The following is a 22,146-nucleotide window of genomic DNA, read 5'->3' on the forward strand; positions in this document are numbered from 1 at the left end:
GTGAGAAAAAATGACAGCAAACCAGGACCATTAGTTCTTGAAGAGATGATGTTCCATCCAAATATACTCCCTAACTTATAGGTCCGCTGCTGAAGGGTGGAATGCAGAGCATCATTTTTGTAGCCTGGTTGTTTTGACGGTACAGCAAATATTCTGGTTATGGTGACCCAGGTGTGTGATAGGCAGTAGTAAATGGCTAATTGACTTTATGGCAACACTTCCCAACTGTCTCCTCTCGTCTGTCCAACTGCAAGGTGGAAGCTGCAGCCACTGTTTCACCTTCAACCATGCTTCTTCCAACCTTGAACTTTGAGTTCTGATTTCTGTAGCAAAGTACCACTCATTTTGCTTCCTGGGTTCTTAATATTTATGAAAAGCAGTAAGAGAGGATTTTGTTGTATTTTGTTGTTAAAGTAGCATATTTTTGTGTTGAAAACTGGTGACAATGAATAGCAAATCTGGTAAAGAGAGACAGATAATTTGAGTGCTCTCATGTAGTTTCTGTTTCTCAAGTAACAGAAGTGGTAAAAGTGTTGGCCAAAGGACCACCACCCAAGGTATGGATTAGCCAGGTCAGAAAAGGTCACTGTAGAATCATCTGAAGGGTTTCCATTGAGATTGTGACAAAATCAGAATTGGGGAAATTAATCTGTGGTATCTACTTGTTAAAGTTACCAATATCCTGGGGAAGAAAGAGAGATGGATTCATTGTGTTTAGCTATGGGGAAAAAACAGGTGAGAAAATCTTCTGAGTACCTTACTGAAAAGACAAGCTACAGTTTCTGGTCAAGAATACTGTATCCTGGGTTCTTTTGTTAACATTTCTGTGAACACAGTTGGATTTCAAGCACAGACCTGAGAAATAAACAGGAATTTATTTGATGTGGGATTCTCATTAATTTCTTCTTAACAGAAACAGTCTGGCAAGGTTCAGAATATTTGCTAATGGCTCAGGCAAAAATGGATAATAAATATTGATCGTATTCACAAACTCCAAGCTGGACATATAAATCATTATTTGGATGCTCAGGCAGAAGTATTTCTTTCTCTACAAATGGGTTTCTAAAATCAATGCATTATAGAAGAATTCAGAATACTTCAAAACAGTGTTACTTGCTAGCTGAAGTAAGCATATACACAGCTGAATTTAGGCACCACAATTTGTATATCTGAGCTGTAGTATTAAAAAGACAACATGAGTTTCTGGGGTGAGTTGGGGTAAATATTACTTTTAGTTAAATTGTACAAATACATTTTAACTAAATCTGTAATCTGTCTCTGAATGTAATCTTTTACTGATTAGTCATATACCCAAAAAACCCTTGCATTTTTATTTTCTGCTTGGTGATGCAGTGAAGTTCCAGGCTACTTGTCACATTCAGAGCAACTACCAATGCTGTTGAAAGTAGTTAGGTCTGGATGAAATATGGAGGACAAAGCTACTGTTTAGTCAATCAAGCTCTTTACAAGTTTATGTCTCCTAGATATAAGTAATGTGTCTGTCAATATTAGGCTTGGAACTTACCACTTGAAACTGCCATTAACTACTAAAAAAGACTAAAACCAGAAAACTGAACTTCCATTTGAGATCATCACTTAAACGTATTATTTTGATTTCAGTTATCTGTCTAGGGAGATGTTTAAATTTGAGTTCTTACTGGTCCTTGGTAGCTAAATCTAAAGAATCTGAAAAATGCAGTTCGTTTTTTTAAAATGAACAGAAACTGAGTTTGAAAATTACAAGTATTGAATCCATATATGTTCTGTCAAGGCATTCTCTTTCTCTAAATGTTTTGTATATCCCATATTATCTTGATAGATGTAACAAAAAGAACCAAAACTCAACCCAAGCCAAACAACAAAAACAAAGTTAGAAGTTCATTTTGGGTTTCTGTCAGATTTTTCTTATGAAACTGAAGGGGAAAGTATTTATTTTTTTCATTTACATATTTTTTTCTTTTACTCACAATTTGTGTAGGAAGCCTCAATTAATATTTTTCACTTTTCCTCTGGAAATCTAGGGTCTATAATAAAATCAGAATTAATGGAAAGAAAGTCGGCACACATGACAGAAGGATATACATTGTCTTCCTTCAGTTATAGATCTGTAAGTGCTAAAAAAAAAACCAACCAAAAAAACCCACAAACAAAACCAACAAATTTTTACAGTGAGCCAAAGCTCACAGCTCTGACACTTTTATATCAGGCAAACTTCTGTAGGTCACCTGAGGATGGTTCTGTAGTCAGTTGTTTTGATGAGGATATATTTTTTTGTGTTCTTCAAAGCACAGTGGACAAACGTCATCAAACAAAGATTTCTCTGGGGCTTTTCTGTCTCTCCATCTCCTTCTAAGAGTGTATCTTATACTTTAATCCTTCATTTCTAGCTGTTCATTTTCTTTTCTGGCATCGCTGCTGGAAATGAACATGCAATGATCTACAATTTCTGATTATCTTGTATTGCAGGATGATCTTATTTTCAAAATATGAAAGATCCATGACAGTTACATGAATGATGTAAGGTAGTTCCTTATTTGACATACACTAGATCAATTTTGTTTACTTCAGAGAAGCTGTGACAATTTACAGCATCTGAGAATGTAACCAAATATCTCCTAAGGTTAGGACAAATTTTTGTTTTGCCTTGATCTGCCAAGCAGGGGAATGGGGGACAACACCTAAGAATCTTAACCTTCAAGGTGACATATTTGAAACAAGTCATGTTCAAACCTTCTTTACAGCCACAGAAACTGTTGCCCTACAGCAATGAAAATAAGCGGAATAAAGAAATTGAGTATGAAAGGAATTGCAGTCACATAAAAGAAGCTTTTTTTGCTTTTGCTTCAGCATTGTCTTTGCTTTTGGGTGTTTATGTCACGTGCTGGTGACCTTGAGAATAGATATATGAAGAGTTTTTCTTCTTTTGGATAGTAATAATTTTAAAATGTCATTTTTTTTGACAACTTTAGAGAATAGTGATTCTAATAGGCTGCTACCTCAGACATAGTTTAAGCAGAGAATGAAGATTAAAGCCCACATTTGAAAGCATGACTTCTAAATTCTAGCCTGGTTTTACTTACTGTACCCTCTCCAAAGCTAGTATTTCTTGTAAAAATGGAAATAACACTATCTTTGTGAAGTCTTAATAGTATGAAAAATGAAGTGTTTTATAACCATTATTATGCCTTCACATCAAGAATTTTTTGTTTATTTTCAAAGCTCAAAGTATCTTCTGCTGTGACAGCTGAGTAAGCTAGCCACCTAGTGCTTTAAAGCATACAAAAGGGGTACTACGCACTGGAGTTTGTGATGAATTCAGTTCTTGTCATATACCACCTGCCAGGGCACATAACAGATCTGTAATGGGTTTCTTACCTTTTACTGTGAAGTAAATGGATTGATAGATTAGGTCTGAGACCAGTGAACTGTGGAATCAGAGGTTTGCTGGAAGGAGTTTATTACTCTTTAATATTATTCTTGGTCTGGTGTCAGCCAAGAGGGATGAGCTAGATTATCTGAAAGTAAGCCGGATGCCAAAATCAGCATTCTCATTTATCCACCTTAGTCTTCACAACATCTACTGTATGTATTATGAAGGTTATTGTAAGTGCCTGATGGAGACATATTTTTGTTTTGCTGCCTTTTAATTTGTCTGCTGGTATTAGAACTAATTACTAAACACTGGAGAGACTATTTCACTGTTTACTGCCACAGCAAATGAATTTGTTGTGCTATGTGGACAAAAAATAAAATAAAATTGAGTGACATAGCTATAATTTGTGAACATTTTCTGTACCACCAGGAAAAGTATAGGTCGTCTTAGCTTGGTTGATCAAGTGTAGACAAAAACAGATGGGCCCAGAAAGTGCAGAAAGACAAAGTCATAACAAGGTTATAGTTCATGGATTGTAACTTGCCTTGAGTAGTAATTATTCATAGATTACCTGTGATGACATTAAATTTTCAGCATGTCAGTGCAATTTAGTTTGAGTTCACAGTCAAAGCTATAACAATTGTTACTATTGTTATTCGTGGGATGGAGGGGAAAGGATCTTGGAAAATGAATGCTACAGTTTGATACTTGTTCTTTCAGTTTGAAATTAGAATAGTACAGCCAGCTTTTTGAGGATCAAAAGGTTGACCTTTTCCTGAGTTTGCTTTCAATTAATAAGTGACCTGATACCCTTAAGTGTAATAAAGTGTGATGCTATACTAAATTACCTATGACAGTTTGTCATAGATCGCTAATGAGGTGCAGTCCACATTCATGTTATCGGCCATACTGACAAACGGTCTCATATACAACAAAATGAAGTTTGATGTATATGTTGATTGGATGAACATAGGAATGTCAAGCTCTAAGAAACAATTATATATCTGTTTTATTCCTTTTTGATGTTGCTAGTAGCTATCACTACTTAAAATTTTAAAAGGCAAATTTACTAGCAGCGTAAAGATAAATTGCTGTTTCCCAGCCATGCTAAGCATACAGGATGGAAGATGTCATAAGACAACACAGAAGTACAACAATGCTGATGACCCTTAACCTAAAAAAATATTTTAGTGCAAATTGTATTAAATTTTATATGCCTTTAGCTTTCCAGTGCTGTTGAGTAATGTTTGAAACTATTTTTCTGGGTATTTTGTTAGTCTACAGTTTAATTTGAAGGTCAGCTGTTTGGTGTTGACCATTGTTTTCAGTCTAACTAGAAAATAATATGGATATGTAGATTATAAACAAGATGTATTGAATTATTCCTAGTGGTAATAGGATAATACATGATATATGTATGATATAGCCATATTTCTATACTTTCTAGTGGGTCTTTTTTGTCAATAGTTGTTAACTATGTAATGGAGAGGGTTGTTTAACTCAATGATAAACTTACTAATTAACAAAACCATGAAATTTTCATCATTTAACTCATGTAGGATGGACCTGAATGGGGTTACATTTAGTCTTTCTGTTTGGTGTTTCTGTCTTATTTTCTATTGCTGGAGCATTCTGGGGCATCCATCTCACCGCAGAGAGCTAAAGACTCCTGCTGCCCGGGCACACTCGAGGATAAGCTGCCTGTTCCAGTCTATTGGGGAACAGAAACTTATTCTCAACAATTGCCCACCTTAGTAATGTTTTTGTTGGAAGAAAATAAATTCTATTTGTTAATAAATTTTTGAATTTCTGAGAGAGCAATGGAAAGAAATTTCGGTTCCAAGTCAGTAATGTTGTCCACATTACAGTAAAAAAGCTTCTGCTCCTAAGCACAGGGTGATGTAAGAGTTTAAAAGTCTACCTTTTTTGTGCATGGGGATCTGTAAGGTTTTGATGTGTCCCCTTTTCCAGTTTATTATTCAAACAGGCGAAACACTCAAGTTCTTACACCAATAAAGAAGTTGAGTATTCACAGGGGCTGAAGAGGAGAGAATTATGGAAGCCATCCTGAAGGGGACTATTTTTCTTTTACTTGCTGGTCTGTAGAAACCCACATTTTTTCTGAAGCTGAAGAAGTAGGAAATACCTGTATATTGAAAAGCACAATTTGTTTCATACGTGGTGTGGAACATTAAATAGAAAATATGGTTTGTTATTTACATGATCAGCTAAAATCTGGATTCTGTTATCATGGAACTAAATCGGTTATCTATTATTTTCCATGAATAAAATTGGTGAAGTAATATGTTCTGTAATTTAGCCACTTTCTATAAATTGAATAATATGATTCAGAATTTGGTTTCTTTTTTAAAATTTTCATCTTTCTTCTTAAAGATGATGATGACAAGTCTAAACAACCTTATATATAAATGGTCTTGTAGCCTAAACCTGATGTGTTATACACATAAATACAGATATCTTTTAAATATAATGGTAAATCTTCAGTTGGATTGCATTTTCTGTCATTTAAGAACATTGCCGTGAACTCTTGTTCATAAAGCAGGCATGAAAACCTTGTATTCAATTAGTAAGAAATATAAGTACATTCACTAGTTGCACACTTTTTGCAGGTTGTGAAAAGAGAAACTGAGTGTGCTTTTCAACAAAGAATTCCATAGATAAGTAGAAATGGCTTTTTTTATTTGGGCTTGTTATTTGTTTTGTCTTGTTTTGTTTTTCCCAAGACCATAAGAATTAGCTTTTTGATTTCAGGGAATATTGATAAAAACGGGGGGTGGGGTGGTAGTGGTGGTGGTGGTTCCCCTTTGGTTCTTCCCCCCCCCCCCCTTTTCTTAAAATAAAGTTTTCTTACAGATCCTTCAAATAAGGTAAACAAGAAAGTATGGACTAAAGAATTTGTAGCCTAATGTGAATGTCTGAATTACTTCTACATTCCAAGCAAGTAAAAGAACCCCTTTATGTTGTTTCCTATTTTTTACAGGCTACACGTAGTGAAGGTTTTCTGGCTATATTGATTTAAAGCTATTGAGATACTTTAGATGCTTTGAAAACAATGGATTGTGTGTGTTGGAAGACAGCACAATAGGAACTGGGCCCTACAGCCTACTCAGTGATCAGAGGCAACTTTTATCATTTTAGCAGTTTCAGATACTAGTTTTTGTTTACATGCTATACTGTGAGTCATCCTAATGATTGTCATCAGAAAGAACTGGAGACTATTATAAAACATAAGGAGACATCTCTTTTTTTTTTTTTTTTCTCTTTTCTATTTTTTTGTTACTTGATGTCATTTGAAAGGTGGATTATAATAGCTCTGTGAATATCTGCAATCAAGGCTAAGTACAGGTTTTCACAGTAGATGGAATAAAGTGAATTGGTTTAACTTACACTGAAAGATTTTGTTATTTCCTGTCTATAAAATAAGAGATGGTAACAGATCAGGCTTAGACTAGCAAATAACTTCTAGTCTGATTTAAGATTAAGATTCATATGAGGTGAATATTGTTATGGTATGATACTCTGATTTTTTTATTTCTTTTTAACTGTTGCTTTAAAAGGACTGCATTTTACAACCTTAAAAAAAATATCCAGAGATTTGATATAATTGCTCATTTCTTCAGTTTAAAATCTATTTTTTTAGAAATGCCCATTCTTCAGGATTTATAAGAACAAAAAATAAAATCAGATTAATGCAGTTCTTAGGAGCAAAACAGGAACTGAAAAGTATGTAATTTATCCCATGTCTGAAATATCACCAAGGGAAAGCTATAGCTGATCAGCTGGTTTTAATCTTAAAGAAAAAATAATTTTACATAGCATATCTGGTTTTTTTGAGGTGGTGGACAAAAATGTGTCAACTCCTTTAGTTTTTTTGGTCATTCAAGGTATTTAGTGAAAGAAACACAGTCACTGCATCTACTAAAACTTCGAAGCAAAGATAATTTGCAAAATAATTTTTCTGAAATAGAAGTGAAGAGCATCACATTGAAAGAAACCCTAAATAGACTTCAACCTTACCTGCTTTCCTTTCCAGGACTTAATACATGACCCAGTTCGTAGATGATCAAACAAACAAAACCATCAAAAAAAAAATCCCAAACAACAAACAGTAGATGAGAAAGAATATCCACTTTTATCAAAAATAAATACTTTAATGTATTCAGAATAAGCCAAATAACAGTGCAGGTTTTTCTGTATATAAGCATTAGTCATAACGGAATGCAGGTTTTGTTCCTGAAAACTAGGATATTAGATGTGAATCCTCTGAGGGAGCTTTATTATTATACAAGCTTTTAATGTAAAAACCAGAAGAAATAGGAAGCCACGTTGTGAAAACTACCTAACAGAAAATCCCTTAAAATATGGTCATAATTATCTTTGCCATTGGTCCAGATGATATAGATTATAATAGTGTTCTTATAATGTTATGAGTTCTTTTGTGGAGAATATATTGGTAGTCAATAATAATTTATTTTACATCATTTATTTTACATTGAAAAGGTTAGGAAGAGCGTGTTTGATCTCACTTGCAAAATGCAGATGAATGACTTTAAGAATCTCTAGAGCAGTTTTATGTAGATTTCTGGATACACAAGATACACAGTTTTAAGAAGGGAATAACCTGTTTATTTCATTTTGCATGAGAACATATCAGTGAATGATTTGGGTCAAACAAAAGGTCTGTATACCCTCTGACCATGTACATTTAGCCATCTGTTAATGCCTGAAATCAGATGCCTAGAGAAGATATTAATGAAGGAAAGGTAGTAAGGTAAAAATATACATGATATCAAATATTACCTGGGCAAATTAATAGAAGAATAATCTAAAAATTACCATTAAATAGAAAAAGTGTGCCAGAAATCATTTAAGTTCATGGAAACTTTAAGCGCACAGCATCCTGTGTCAAGGAGTTGAGTGCGGAAATTCTGCCCTACTGAAGTACAGTTTCAAGCACTGAAGACTGAAGGGTCATTCACTTAATAAGGGCATAAGAAATTCCCAAGCTTTGGTGAAAGTTAAACTGTTGTTGTGTTAAAGGCAAAACTTAAATTTTTATTTCTAAGAATAAAGAAAAGAAACAAACACAACCTGGCTGCATAAAATTATGATAATTTAACTACAGGGAAGATGCTGGTAATTCCTACTGTGTAGGTAATGTAGACTACCAGACCAGTTCATCTGGCCTGTCTTCAAACCAGTGAGTCTCACAGACAATGAAGTGAATTGGGAAGGCTCATCATTGCTTAGTTTTACTTTCTTCTGTGAACAAAGAGCTGATTGAGGGAAGGATTTTGCTTATGGAATGATTCCATCTGTAAAAATGGATGCATATTGATTTAACTTCACTTATACGTGGTTTGTAACATTCTTTACTTGCATACTACAGTTATTTTGTGTTTCTCCTATTGAGAGTAGCATGTTTGTGCAGCAGCATACTAGATGGTCCTGGTTCCCTCATTTCAGGGGCATGAGGAGCACACTATAGCTTCAGCCTGGCCCCAAGCCTAGGCTTCCTTCTCTTGCAAATGAAGGGGACAGCTTGTGCACAGTTAGGTCTTATCACAGTGTGGGGCCAGGATGTCATCAGGGCATGCACTCACCTCTGGGCATTCAGAACCACTTCTGCGTCCAGCAGGTTAGATGTAGCCTGAAACATTTTCTGGAGAAGCCTTTTTCCCTGAAACCCAAAAAAGCTATCCTTTCAACTTTGGCAGCCAAGCTTGCATAATGTGAAGATAACCAGCCCCCTCCTCTGCTACCCCACAGGCATGTGCTTTGCATGGCTTATTTTGTTGGTTTATTTTCAATTTATTAACATACAAACTCCAATATATATTTTCCTCATTTATAAGCAAAAGAGTAAAAATGAACCACAGTGTTATGTGCCCTCCCCCCCCCAATAAACCACTATGAATAAATAGATGCAGTAGCACTGCATCAGTAAAAGGACAATTTTAGTGCTTCAAATCCCTGTTAGATGGTATATTTGAGTATGATACTCTATAGAGAGCATTTTGATCTTGTCACTTTCCATGGACTGGAAATGGCCTTGCTTAATTTTCCAGCTGTTCTATTTTCCTATGCACAACTCCCTACCCCATAGGAATATTGTAAAATTAAATTACTTGGTGATATTAAAACAATCTGAAGGTGTAAAGCATTGTAAAAGTGGTTAGTAATGCTGTTTTACATTATTTCAGTAGTCCTGCACAGAAATATATGATTGCTCTCTTTTTATTAATGACAGCACCAATTTTCTTTGTCTTGTTAAGTATTAATAAATACTCTCTTACAACAGTATATTGTTTAGTCTCATTTGAAAGGATTAGTCATTCTGAAGTCCCTTCAAGACAAAAGTTATGATATTTAAAATGTTGCAGCAATCAGGCAATAATTACAAAATATCAAGGGCTCTTGTGACATACTACTGAATATTCATTCTTCTTTTCCTTTAAGACAAGTTTTTGAGTATATTTAGAACAGTTAGGATTCTTTCTTCTTTATACACGTTAGATTCTAGCTCTATCTGTTTTACCTTAGTTTTGGTTTTCCAGGTGTGTTTTAGGCTTAACAGTAAATGACAGCAACCATAATAAATATAATAAAATTTAAATATAGTTAAGTTGGAAATTCATCACAGTATTATTTGTGGATTTCAGGCTAGGTTGCTCATCAACATGGAAAAACTTACAGGAAAGGAGGTACTTACAAAAATATTGGGCAGATTTCCTAATGATAACTTTCCTTGCTTGTCTATTGACTGTCTTTCCTCTTCCTTCTTTTGTTACTCAGAATCACCCCAACAGCAACTTCTGTGACCCCAGTCATTCCTTACTTACTTAGTTCTTACTGTGACTGTCTCAGAAGGTAGAAGAGGTAAAAGGACAATTTGTATGATACTTTGTCTTTGCAATTTCCCCCACCTCACATGAAAGAGGGGCAACAGATCCTGGAAGGGTTTTGCAAAGAGAGGAAAAACAGAAGAGACTTGCAACATTTGACAAGCCTAATTTGTGTTTGGTGGGATGAAGTGAAAAGGGATTGTCCTCTCATCTTTTAATGTTTCCATGATGTGTGTTACTAATATTTTTCTGAATAATGCTCTATGTGCTACAGCATTTATCAGGTTAAATCCCAATCTACTTCAATAGCATCTTTCCATCTAAAACAATAGTGAGGAATGTTTTCTTAACAGTAAACTCAAAAGGCATCTATGAATATCAGTTGGGATGTTTGTGCTGCTGTGATATTTCTAATTAGGGGTAGTAAAACCTAACCACTTTGTACATTTATCTTATTACACATGTATCTTATGCTTCTAGATAAGAAAATTTGTAATAGTCCTATTTACCATACTCTTGGGGTTTTTTTCCCCCTCTTTTTTCTTTTTTCTTTCCTCTGATACGAACTGAGTGGATATCTATTTCTGCTTTCATAACAACATCTCCGTACAAATGTCTAAATTATCTTGGGTAATCAACATTAAACAGACTTAATAAATCATTTGATTATTTCATAGAAGACTCTCCTGAATGTTATTACTCTAAATATGAAATTTAAATATCCATTTCTAAATTTATCTTTCAAATCAGAAATCCTAATACATTTTACACATTTTATCAAAAGGCAAAAGCTGGCTTAGCTTCCTCAGAAGATATAATAACCACTATAGTTATGAATAAATATCATGCTAGTAGTCATGAGAATTCCTGATGCATTATTATTATTATTTTAAAGGCTCTTAAAAGTTAAAGGGGTTAATGAACAGTTTTAGTTCTATCCATACATTGACATTAGTCATAAGCATGTAGAAAGAGTGGGATAAATGTGTGCGTTTTCTCACTGTGAGTTGTTTCTTTTCTTTGATTGTTTTATAGCATTGAAGTCGCACAACATTTAAGTTGGGGGTTGGATATGAATTTGAAATTTCTTTTTCCACTATGATGTCAAATGAATTGGAATTTATTTTCAGGCAGTTGCATGTTGGGATTTAGCTCTGAAAGGTCCAATATGCTATTGCTTTTAGTCTTGCTCTTCTTTTCCATTGCAACATTTTCTAAACAAAGAATATCAAGTATGATAAACAATTAAGGTGACTGGCTTTTTCAAAAATTTTGGTTAAAGGGAACATCTTACATGTTCTGGTTAAAATAAGCTTATGTCTACTGAACCTGGAAACTTGACTAGGATGCTAGATATCTCTTTTCCTCTCACAGTAATTTAACCTGTTATAATATCATGTATATAGTGTCTAACAATTTTCTGTTGATAATTACTACCTCAAGACACCAGAAAATTACAGGGTGGTTGTTTTTTGTAAGTATGCGTGATCGGGATCTGCAATAGATTCTTTTTTTTATTTATTTTTTTATTTCTGACCTTAGTGGAGTCTGAGGTCAGGTCACTTAATGTCAGTGCTGATTCACCTCGGTCTGTAAAACCCATCAGTGTGATGATATATGCCATCCTCATTTGACAAGAATGTCCTGTTGAGCCAGGAGTCTATTGAAGCTGAGCAGATCTCAACTATTTCCCTCAAGACCTCTTAGCATTTGTTGTAGCCTATAATCTTTTCTTGGCAGTCTTTTTGAATTGATATTTCTTTCCATAATCTTAGTGGCAAGACTTTGCTATGTCCATGCCCAACTAATATCTACAGTAAAGGTGTTTCTGAACTTGCTATAAATTAAGTACCTTATTTTGTACCTGCTTAAAAAGTGAGGATGAACTAGATTGTATTGATGACATCATAAATCATTTAATAATAATCCATGGGATACATAAAACATTTCTATTTGCTTTTATATTATTCATAAAGACTTCAGATGTGTGTTCATAAGGCCATATTGCTGCTCTGTTTGCTACATATTAAACTTTACACAAAGAATTAAAAATATTTATGAAATACAACCATGCAGGGATAAAACCTCTATACTAGTTAATGAGACCATAAAATAATAATTAAATACATATATGTATGTTTATATACAATATATATCATACTATCTTACCAACCATCTCAAAATTCCTTTTTATTATTTTTTGCCATATGATTCTGGAATATATTAGTCATCTGTTTAAGAATTTATGCCAAGTACTTTGAATATAATCACAAAATCTTAGAATGGTTTGGGATGGAAGGGACCTTAAAGATCGTCTAGTTCCAACCCCCCTGCCACGGGCAGGGACACCTTCCACCAGACCAGGTTGCTCAAAGCCCCATCCAGCCTGGCCTGGAGCACTGCCAGGGATGGGGTGTCCACAGCTTCTCTAGGCAAATATAAAAAGTGCTAACTGTCAAGAGGTAATATTGATCTAGCTGAATTATCAGATTTCCTATAAGGCACTTTAGGCAAAACCTAACACATTTTTCCACTATGCAACAACTATGTAACTGAGAGGGATTTCACATACAATGAGTAATGGTTCACATAATGTCACACACCAATGAATGACAATTCTTTGGACTCTTTTAAACTTCAGTTCCAAGATAGACACTGCCATTGCATGTCAGGTGTTTCATGCATGTCTATTAAGGAAGACTATAGGGACCTTCAGTGGTTTACTTTTTGCTTTCTATGAGATAAAAATTATACTTTAATTATATAGGCCTGTCTGTATTGCAACATGCCTATATAATTAGAATTCCTAAAAACAGAATAGCATGAAATAACCTTAAAGCTAAGCCTCCTCTTCCTTTTTCCCTTACTCTTGCCTTGCATTTTTGGGCCACTTTTCTCAGAGTTTTAAAAACCCCTTTTCAAAAATTCATCATCATCATGATTATGCAGGGAATGGCCTGTTCTGATACTGACCTTAATAGCACATTGAACACTGTTAACTAAGGTAAATCCCACGATCTCAACTTTTCTATTAACTGCATGTTTCTTACAAATTAAAAGTTGTCACCTCCCTCAAAGTGCTAAACCAGGTAACTCTTGAAGAACAACTAAAAAGAAAATCAAGTTTTTTGTTGTTTTCTGTCAGATATGTCAGCTCAGTACTTGGCAGTCAAGATCACTCACTAGAACTGAAATACCAACATCGATTTTTTTTTCTATAATTTTTAACAGAATAAATTCTATGTTGCTAGGAAATGCTATAAATATTTGGCTGTAGATAAAATTCCAACCCATTGTAATTTATCTACATCGTGTAAAGGTAATGCAAAAAAATCCCTGTTTATTTACTGTGGAAGTAATACGGTTTATCTATACATTTATTGTCTAACTTGCTACTCTAGTAGCTTACAGCCAGAAATTGCTGTTTGATACCAATTTAATTACTATGTTGAAATATTTGATCCAATTATATCCATTTCTTCTACTAAACAAAATGTTAAGGTTTGTGTTTGGTTTTTTTCATTCCTATAAAAAACTCTGTGAGCAAAACCAACAACAATTCAAAGTTTATAGCTTGCATTTGAAGGTACTACGTGTTGTATAAATATTTGTCATTTGTTTCATTGCAGTGCCTTTTGGCTTCGTTTTGCTTGTCAGGCATTCTGGCAGATGACAGTTGTTAGAAGCTCCGCAGCCCTTTCGCGAATACTTCTGGGAAGCTTCTCTCAGACGTAGGCAACAGCATGGAAGAAAGTATTGATATGTTTAGTTCAGCTTTTGACTGATTGCCACTGTGAGCTGATTATGCATGGAAGTTGAGCTTTCAGTACCGGGCATGGTTTTGAAAGTAAAGCATTCAGATAATGTGTGATGTTTGGAAAAGGAGAGCTGCACAAAAGGATGGTGAGACAAAGTACCAGGCAGGAAGAGCTCTGTCACATGGAAAGACCAGACGTGGAGCCAGGACCACTTTATTTGCCAAACCATGAGAAAAGATTGCTCTTACCTACGTCAGACAGGGTTTATCATAACCTGTAAAGTAACATTGCGTTTCCCTGAGACACTGCAACAGCATGCCCAGCTCCGTGCTGAATAGCACTGTGGCCTGCCATTTTCTCTTGGCCTCCCAACAAGTGTGCCAGGCTCTGCTTTCCATGGGGAAAAAAAGCTTTGACTGACAGGCGTAAGGTAACTGCTTAGGCAGGCTGCCAGTGCTGCAAGGTGCACGCTGGAGTTTGCTTGTCCCACAGGCTGTAGCCTGAGGGATGGATCCTTACTATCTGCCGTAAACCAGGGAAAGAACAGTTAGGGCATTGTACTTTTATTTAGAAATCATTTTCCTGTCAAAATACCCCTCATTAAGAATTACTGAAGGAATCATACTGTAAATTCTTGGTGGCTGTTTTTGGATTTCTGGAACTGAGTAAGAAGCAAAGATAAAGAAAGTAAAACTGCGGACTAGATTATTTAGCAGAGGTTTAAGGTGGAGTGTCTTGTGCTTAAAAATACCCTTGAAAAAGGAGAATTGCTAGGATAGTATAAAGCCGAACGAATAACAAACAGTTATAAATATTAAATGTAAACCCCATAGAGATATTCAAAAGACTGTGACATATACAATCATATTACCACAGAAGAAAAAGAAAACAAATTATTGGAGTGGAGGATATGTATGTTTGCTTTTTAAAAAGCTAAGCATCCAGATGAAACAGGAAATGATTTGGTGCATTGGTTCTGTGGAGAGCTTTAGTCTTCTGCATCAATGGGAAAAAAAAAGAAAAAGTTTTGGGTTTTTTTTTAAATAAAAAATAAAATTTAAGAATATTACAAATACATTTTGAAGAAGTTAAAAAAAAATTACTAGCCAAAAACCATGCCAAGGTTAGGTCCTGGGAAGCTTGTAAGGAAACATGAAACTAGCTACATAGCAAATAAAAATCAACTATACAAATTTTTAGTAGCCTTCATCTTCCCCTAATAACAGTTATTATTCCAACTTTGTCAGGGACAGTATGTCTCGTAAATATTCACTGTTTTAAAGAAATTACATAGATTTTATTTTAAAGTCAATATTGAGTTTGTTAATGAAAATGGCTCGTTCAATTAACTAAATGACATCCTAAACTCAACTTATATGAAACTCTTTCTTACACAGATTGTTTTACATTAAGAAATGATGCATAAAAAGTAGCTTCTCCCCCTTCCATTTTAAATCATTCTTTGGTAGATGCTCTAGGGATCGCGATTTTAAGCAGACAAAACTTTCTGAACAGTGGCTGTATGAACTGCTGTTTTATGCAATCATCTTACTGGTGTTATGGAAGTGTCAGTTATGTTTTTAGAAGCTTGCATTTAATAGTTATTATGACTGTTGTTATTTCTTTATCATACAAGTCCTGGCTTGGACAATATAAAAACCTGTTTTCAGTCCAGTTATGTTGCAGGCTGATTGCAGTATAGTCACCTGTCTCCTTTTTCCTTATATTTATATTTTTGCAGAAATGGAACAGTAAAGCAGAAACTGCTGCTTGTTTTATATTTAGTAAGGAAAGCAGTTAATACAGAAAGCTATACATTCTTCATTTCTCTGTATGCAAACAATTGTGATTTTTTTCAAATTTGACACTACCAGATTTCCTACATTAGACGCCTACTTTCATAAGGTTTTTTGTATATCAGAGGGACCCCCCAAGTAGGACATAGCAGAAAAACATTGTGACCCCCCCCAAGTAGGGTATACCAGAAAAACATTGTTAACAGCCTTCACAGATACCCCACAACATACTTTTGTTCATATTCATTGCAGTTCGTTATAGTTTATCATGTTATGCATAGCAAGAAAGCTAAATTTTAATCCACTGTCAGGTTCATAAAAATAAGATCCATTTGTAAATGCTGCTCTGTTATTGAGAGGTTGGTGCGACAGCCAGCAAGAGAAAGGGGTACCTTATCTGATATTGGAGGGCAAATCCCACAGATTTCCACTGCTGTTAAAATACTGGAATTTGGTATTTCTTTTCTTCCCACGTATCATTAGGAAAATTCTCTATATATTCTTTTTTGGCAAATGACATGATGTTGGGAGACACAACTTCTCATCTATATTCCCAAGCAGCTGGATAATAACTGAATAATCTTCTCTTTGGTAATTTCAGGTAAATAGGAAATGACCGTGACATTGACTTGTGGGAGAGGATGGAAATATTCAAAATCAGGCATTGGTCACTTGAAATATAATATATGCAAGTAATTTCAGTGGCTTTCCTTACTTTTATCAGGTCACAGCTGCTGATAATGATGCCTTACTAGTAATATAATTTATCAAGTTCTTTCATTTGCAATAACATTTCTGACCTCTGCAAAACGATTCCCCATTGTTCATTCTTCCTTACTTACTGTCTCTACCTAATTGGTTTCATTTTTTTTTTTATTTTGAGCATTGTTCCTGAGTTAAAGGTTCGAACTGTAACTCTACAGCTATTATTTTAATTGATACTGCTTTAATTGAATCTGCTTTTTAGATATTCATAAGGAATTAAACAGAACAAGGACACAGAATATGATTTTACATCAGGTGACATACTTTATACAACTTCTTCCTCCCTTTATAATTATTATTATTATCATAATAATTTGTATTCCTTTCCATCTGCTCAGCTCTAATTCATCTCATAGTGCATGCACACAACTATGCAAATAGACTGAAAAATAACTATCTAAAGCTAAAGTAGGAAATGGCAGCGGAAAACTGGAGCGTGTGAAATGATCAAGGAGATCTCTTCTGCCAAGCTGAGCATATGTATCGTTTTACACCAAAGTATTCAGATTGGGGTGGTGATGAAAGAACATAATATTATGTTCTTTCAATATATTAGGCTCCTTGTGAAGGAAGATCATCCAAGGCATGTGGTTCAGATGGAACAGAAACAAGCAATACAAGTAATTTTAGAATATATGAGAAGAAATGAAAATATTTAGATTAAGATCTAGATTTTTAAAATATGTAATTATTCAAATTTCACAGAAAATTCTTGTTATGAGAAATGTTTTCCTTTCTATGCTGGTAATTTATTTGTGTTTTTTTTAGTATTTTAATGAGAAGAGCAAATATAGGAATAAATTAAATAAGTGGAAAATTGATAGTTTACGATTAGAATAAAATTAAGCATTTTGAAGATCAGTGTCACTTGGTAGTTGGTAAAATTAGGCTTTTTTACTGTTTCCCAATTTAGAGCTTAAATCTTTTCTATTATTCTGTTACTAAGCTTCCAATTAATATAACTTAATTAACACTTGAACTAAAGTACAGAATTTTAGATGCATCACATGTTTTCAGATGAATATTTTGACACATATCACTGAAATTATATAGTCCTTTGATGTTGAAATCAGATTTTTTTCTTTGAAGGAATAATCCATATTTTTATTGTCCTTTGCACTTGTAAATTTATTTTTCCCTTTCATTGCAAACTAATGTATATTTTAAACGTTGATCTGCTGCCAAATAGGGCAAAGTTGAATATATATAATTTGTATGCAAAGGACTAAGCTACACTTTTAGAAAGATGTTCCAAATCAAGTTCTCCTTTCTTCAATTTTTTCTTTGCATCCTGTCTTCCTTGCCAGCCTGTTACGCTGCTTAATCCGACCTGTGTTCAGTCTTAGGCAGATCTGGGGCAAAACATCTCCCATGTTTGCCCTGGTTTTACTCTTTTGCAGGCGTTGCCTGATGGCTGCTGTTTCTATTGGTCTTCCCCCTTAGAAAATGACATCAGGTCTCCTCTGATAAAACTTAGCAGTCTTTCTTAAGTAGGAGGGAAAGAGATAAGATACCAAAGAAAATGAGTAGATGCCACATGGTTACCCTGAGACATCAAATAATTAAAGGAGGAAGGGGGCCAAAAGCAAAAACATAGAAAATAGAATTGGAATGGGACATTAGCTATTGCCTACTCATCCCTGGAGGCATCCAAGAATTTGCAGGGAGAGCTCAGAGACAGCAGGGCAGTGGGATGGCTGTAGGTCCCACCAGCACCAGAATCCCACTTCAGGGGTGGAACTCCTGGAGCTGTGAGTAACAAGCTTTAAAGACTGAGAGTAAACAGGTAAGGAAGATTCTGGAGAGCACCATCTCCTTGTGTTCTCCTCTGCCACAGAAAGGGCATAAATCTGGACACCCAGTCGTCATATCCATGTCCATTAGTCCGTGGAGAGTTTCCCAAATTACGCTTCTGGTGAGCTGCAGAATTAGGTCAGGAAACAAGCTGTCCCCCCAGAGACTGTCTGCAGCAGGACCTCGGCCTGATAGGCAGACTTGTAATTACCTTAAACTCATCAGGCTCTAATTTGATTAGCCAGCTTGACAGTTTGATGCCAGAGTTTATTAAAAAAGAAAAAAAATAAAAATAAAAGCAAGCAAAATCCCTGAGATCCCAAATCTAAGAATCTGATTCTCACACAGTGGTATGTAACATGTTACCTGGCTCTTACAAAGTATTGCCTTGTTAAATGCTTATCCATGCTTAACTGTAGTCTTAACCTGAGTTTGAGGTAAGTCCGTTCTTTATTTATTTATTTACTGTTCTTTTTACCTCTATGGTAAAAGTAGACAACTGTAGATTTCTGTCTGTAATGAGCTGGTACATGTTTACCTAGATTTCTTTTTTATTTTTATATTAACATTATTACAATCCTATGTTTTTGCTACAATTTTAGAGCAGAGGCCAACTTGTAAGAAGAGGCTGCATTTATTTATATCACATTTTAGCTCTTAATATAGGTGGGATTTATTTTGTTTTCTTTTCTTGCTTGATTATTTTCGAAAACAGTAGGTTGAAGTCCAGACTATCACCACAACCTAATCTTTCATCTGCTTTTCTGGACTGAACGTACCTCAGAATGCAATTGTTTACTTCCTCCTGCCCCACCCCCTATTCCTTCACCCACCCCCACCCCAAAAAACCCCAACCCACCCAAACTAGAGATTTTTCTTTCTTGTGATAGACCAAATATGCTTGATTAATGTTGATTTGAAGAAAATTTATTTAAATTTCAGATCTTCAGAAGTCAGCTTGGATTTTTATCTGCCTATGACTACCAATGTACTTTCAGTAGTTTCTGTGGAACTTGTTTACATTAATATTAAAGCTACTAAACACTGGAGATTAACATTCAAAAGTTGTAAGAAAGATGAAACTAATCTTCTGTGAAATTAGGCCAAGGTCTGCATAGATATTGAGTTAACACATAAGGGAAATGAATGCATTTTAATTGTTTTTCTTTCATATCTGGAGCCATTCTGGAAAAGCAGAGGTTTTTATTATATTTCATAAGATTAGGAAGATAGAAAAAGTAATTTGACTCATGGGTCAGTTTTTATTAAATAGGATATTAGGGGGTGGTTCTAGTGAACAATGGAGATAATGTAATATATGGCAAATCAACTTCTTGAATTACAAATGTCATTTAAATACAGTCTAATAAACCATATGCAGAGTATATGTAGAGGTGTTATTTTAGTACCAACAAATCAGTATCTTCAAACCAAATTTGTAAAGAAAGGTAAATGTAATGTGTTCTTCCCATTCTCTCAGCTGGTGGTTTGGGTACTGTTTGATTTGGGTTATTTGGAGTGTTCTTGGTTTTTTGGTGGTTTGTTTTTATTTTAGTAACCTTCGTTGCTTTCCTATCTCTGGGGAGTTTAGATTTATTGTCTTCTGTAAAGTGCTATCATTAGGGATTAGAAGTTAGTATGCAGCAGTAATACTTCTGTAGCCAGGCAATATGATGGTAATGCTTCCATTAACACTGTTTAACTTTACAAGGAATTTCTGTTTTATTGTGTGTATCAGAAACCTCACGTTTGCTACTTTTATGAGGGTTGCTTTAGTAAAGATGTGTTTAAAAACAATGAATGTTTGGGAAACCTTATTTTTCTTTATATGGAAGGCTAACCATACTTCTTGGCTGATTTTAATAATTAATGGCCATTGTTTCTTATCTCTGCCCAGGCCTTGTATTTGCTGTGGTGATTTTTTTTTAAAAAAAATACAGATGGTTTTTTCCCTAGTATATGTTTGCAATGTTGCCCATTGTGTAGTAGAGTTACACCTCACCTCCCTACCTATAGAAAACAATCTGGGCATGACAGCATGGAGCTTTGTGTTGGCTTATTTATTTTCAGCCTGTTCCTATATTTACTCCAAGTACTTCAGTGCTGTTGGATTTGAACTACGCCATTCTCTGATTCTTCATTTCTAATATTGTTGGCACAGAAAAATGTGCTTAGTTAAAAATCTGACTGCTTTGAATGCAAGTAAGAGAACCAAGTGGCCCAGTCAGTACTGATGATATACTTCATTATTTTTCTTCACTGTGTGAGTCTGCTTTGGCGTATTTGGACTCAACTGGCAATGTTAAATATCTTGAAAGAAAACACATGCTCATAAATATTTAGATTCAGGAGGTTGAGAAATGTTAGATATCATTAAAACAATCAATTTCATATTTTCACTATGACTTTTCCTGATTAAAAATTCACCTTTAAAACAGTTTCATATACTAGAGGTGATAAATTATTTCACATACACAAAAAAACCCCAAAAAACAAAAGAGAACTCTGATGTTGGGGTATTCATTTTGTTTTGATTTGGTTGATGTGGTTTAACTTTGTTTTAAGTTTTTGTTCGTTCTTTGGGATTTTTTTTGGAAAGAGTGTGTTTTGTCTGACTCCTAAGATATACCTACCATAATAATTGGATTGGTGGGTCTTTACTTTCTTTCCCTTCTTTCTATCAATGTATAAAACTTGTATTTTAACATTTTATATAAGTGTATATATGTGTAGTGTTAAATTGCTTCATGTTACTTTTTTTCCCCACCAAATCATTGTCTTCTGGTATTTTTTTTAGGTGTCCAAAGATCTTCCAGAGAAACAAAAAGAAATAGAGATTCTGCTAAAGGATTTCATCGAACTTGATCAACAACTAAATCAGGTGATACTCTGGGTAACACCTGTTAAGAACCAGCTGGAGCTTTATAACAAAGTTGGTCAACCAGGAGCTTTTGATATTAAGGTAAATTTTCTTCCATTTCAAAAAAGCATCAGGATATTTAGAGGTCAAAAAGTCAGTTGCAGCATCAGCTGTGCAGTTTCTATTAACAATATAGCTTTGGGACAGAAGTTGGCAGTAGTCCCCGGAAGTTCAAAGTTCTATGAATTAAGGAAAACTTTTATTCTTTTCCATTAAACGTTTTCTAGTGACAGGGCAGTTTAAAGCTAATAGTTCCAAGGTGAAATATAAATATAATCTAGTCTTTTGTGTTTTCATATACATGAAACAGTAACTCCAAAAGCAGATACATCAGGTTTTAACACAAAGCAAACTAAAATATAGAATATCAGTGCTGGACCATTTAACATGTTGCATTCAAGTTAATATGACTACATGAAATTCAGAATAGTTAGTGCCATATCACGATTCTCATATTGCAAGTAAAATTATCTAACTGCACAGGTAACAATTCAGCAATCAGTGTAGCTGATTGTCTAGTAATTGTGAGTAAAATATTTGTAATCTGGTCCTTGATATGTATTTACATATTTTTTTAAAAAAAGCCCATATATGGGTTGGGTGAGGCCAGAGAAATTAAGGATGAGAAATACACATTAAGAATCAATTCGTCTGCCGGTGTACACTTAGACCTTTTGACCTTGCATTTTGTCTACACATATATGAGCTTATCTTCACATAAACTTGGAAAATATTTTAAATACAATAGGTTACTGAAATCCATGAAATGTGTCTGGTTTATAGTAGCTGAGCATCTTGTTCACCTAGATAAAGATTAAACAGAAGACACTGAATTTTGTATTGATTTTGATGATGCAATTTTCAGTGAAATAAA

At 34.6% G+C, this 22,146-nt stretch overlaps 1 protein-coding gene across 12 annotated transcripts in view; it reads left to right on the plus strand.

Moving 5' to 3' along the window:
- The window catches only part of DMD (dystrophin), a 1,095,710-nt gene that overhangs the window by 689,169 nt on the left and 384,395 nt on the right, over positions 1–22,146 (plus strand). For all 12 annotated transcript variants that reach the window (XM_037376983.1, XM_037376984.1, XM_037376980.1 and 9 more), the window contains one exon: positions 21,150–21,314. In XM_037376983.1, coding sequence (XP_037232880.1) covers positions 21,150–21,314 — 165 coding nt within the window. The remainder of the gene's footprint in view (positions 1–21,149; positions 21,315–22,146) is intronic.

The sequence above is a fragment of the Falco rusticolus genome, chromosome 2 (assembly GCF_015220075.1).
Source record: "Falco rusticolus isolate bFalRus1 chromosome 2, bFalRus1.pri, whole genome shotgun sequence".
NCBI classification, from domain to species: domain Eukaryota; kingdom Metazoa; phylum Chordata; class Aves; order Falconiformes; family Falconidae; genus Falco; species Falco rusticolus.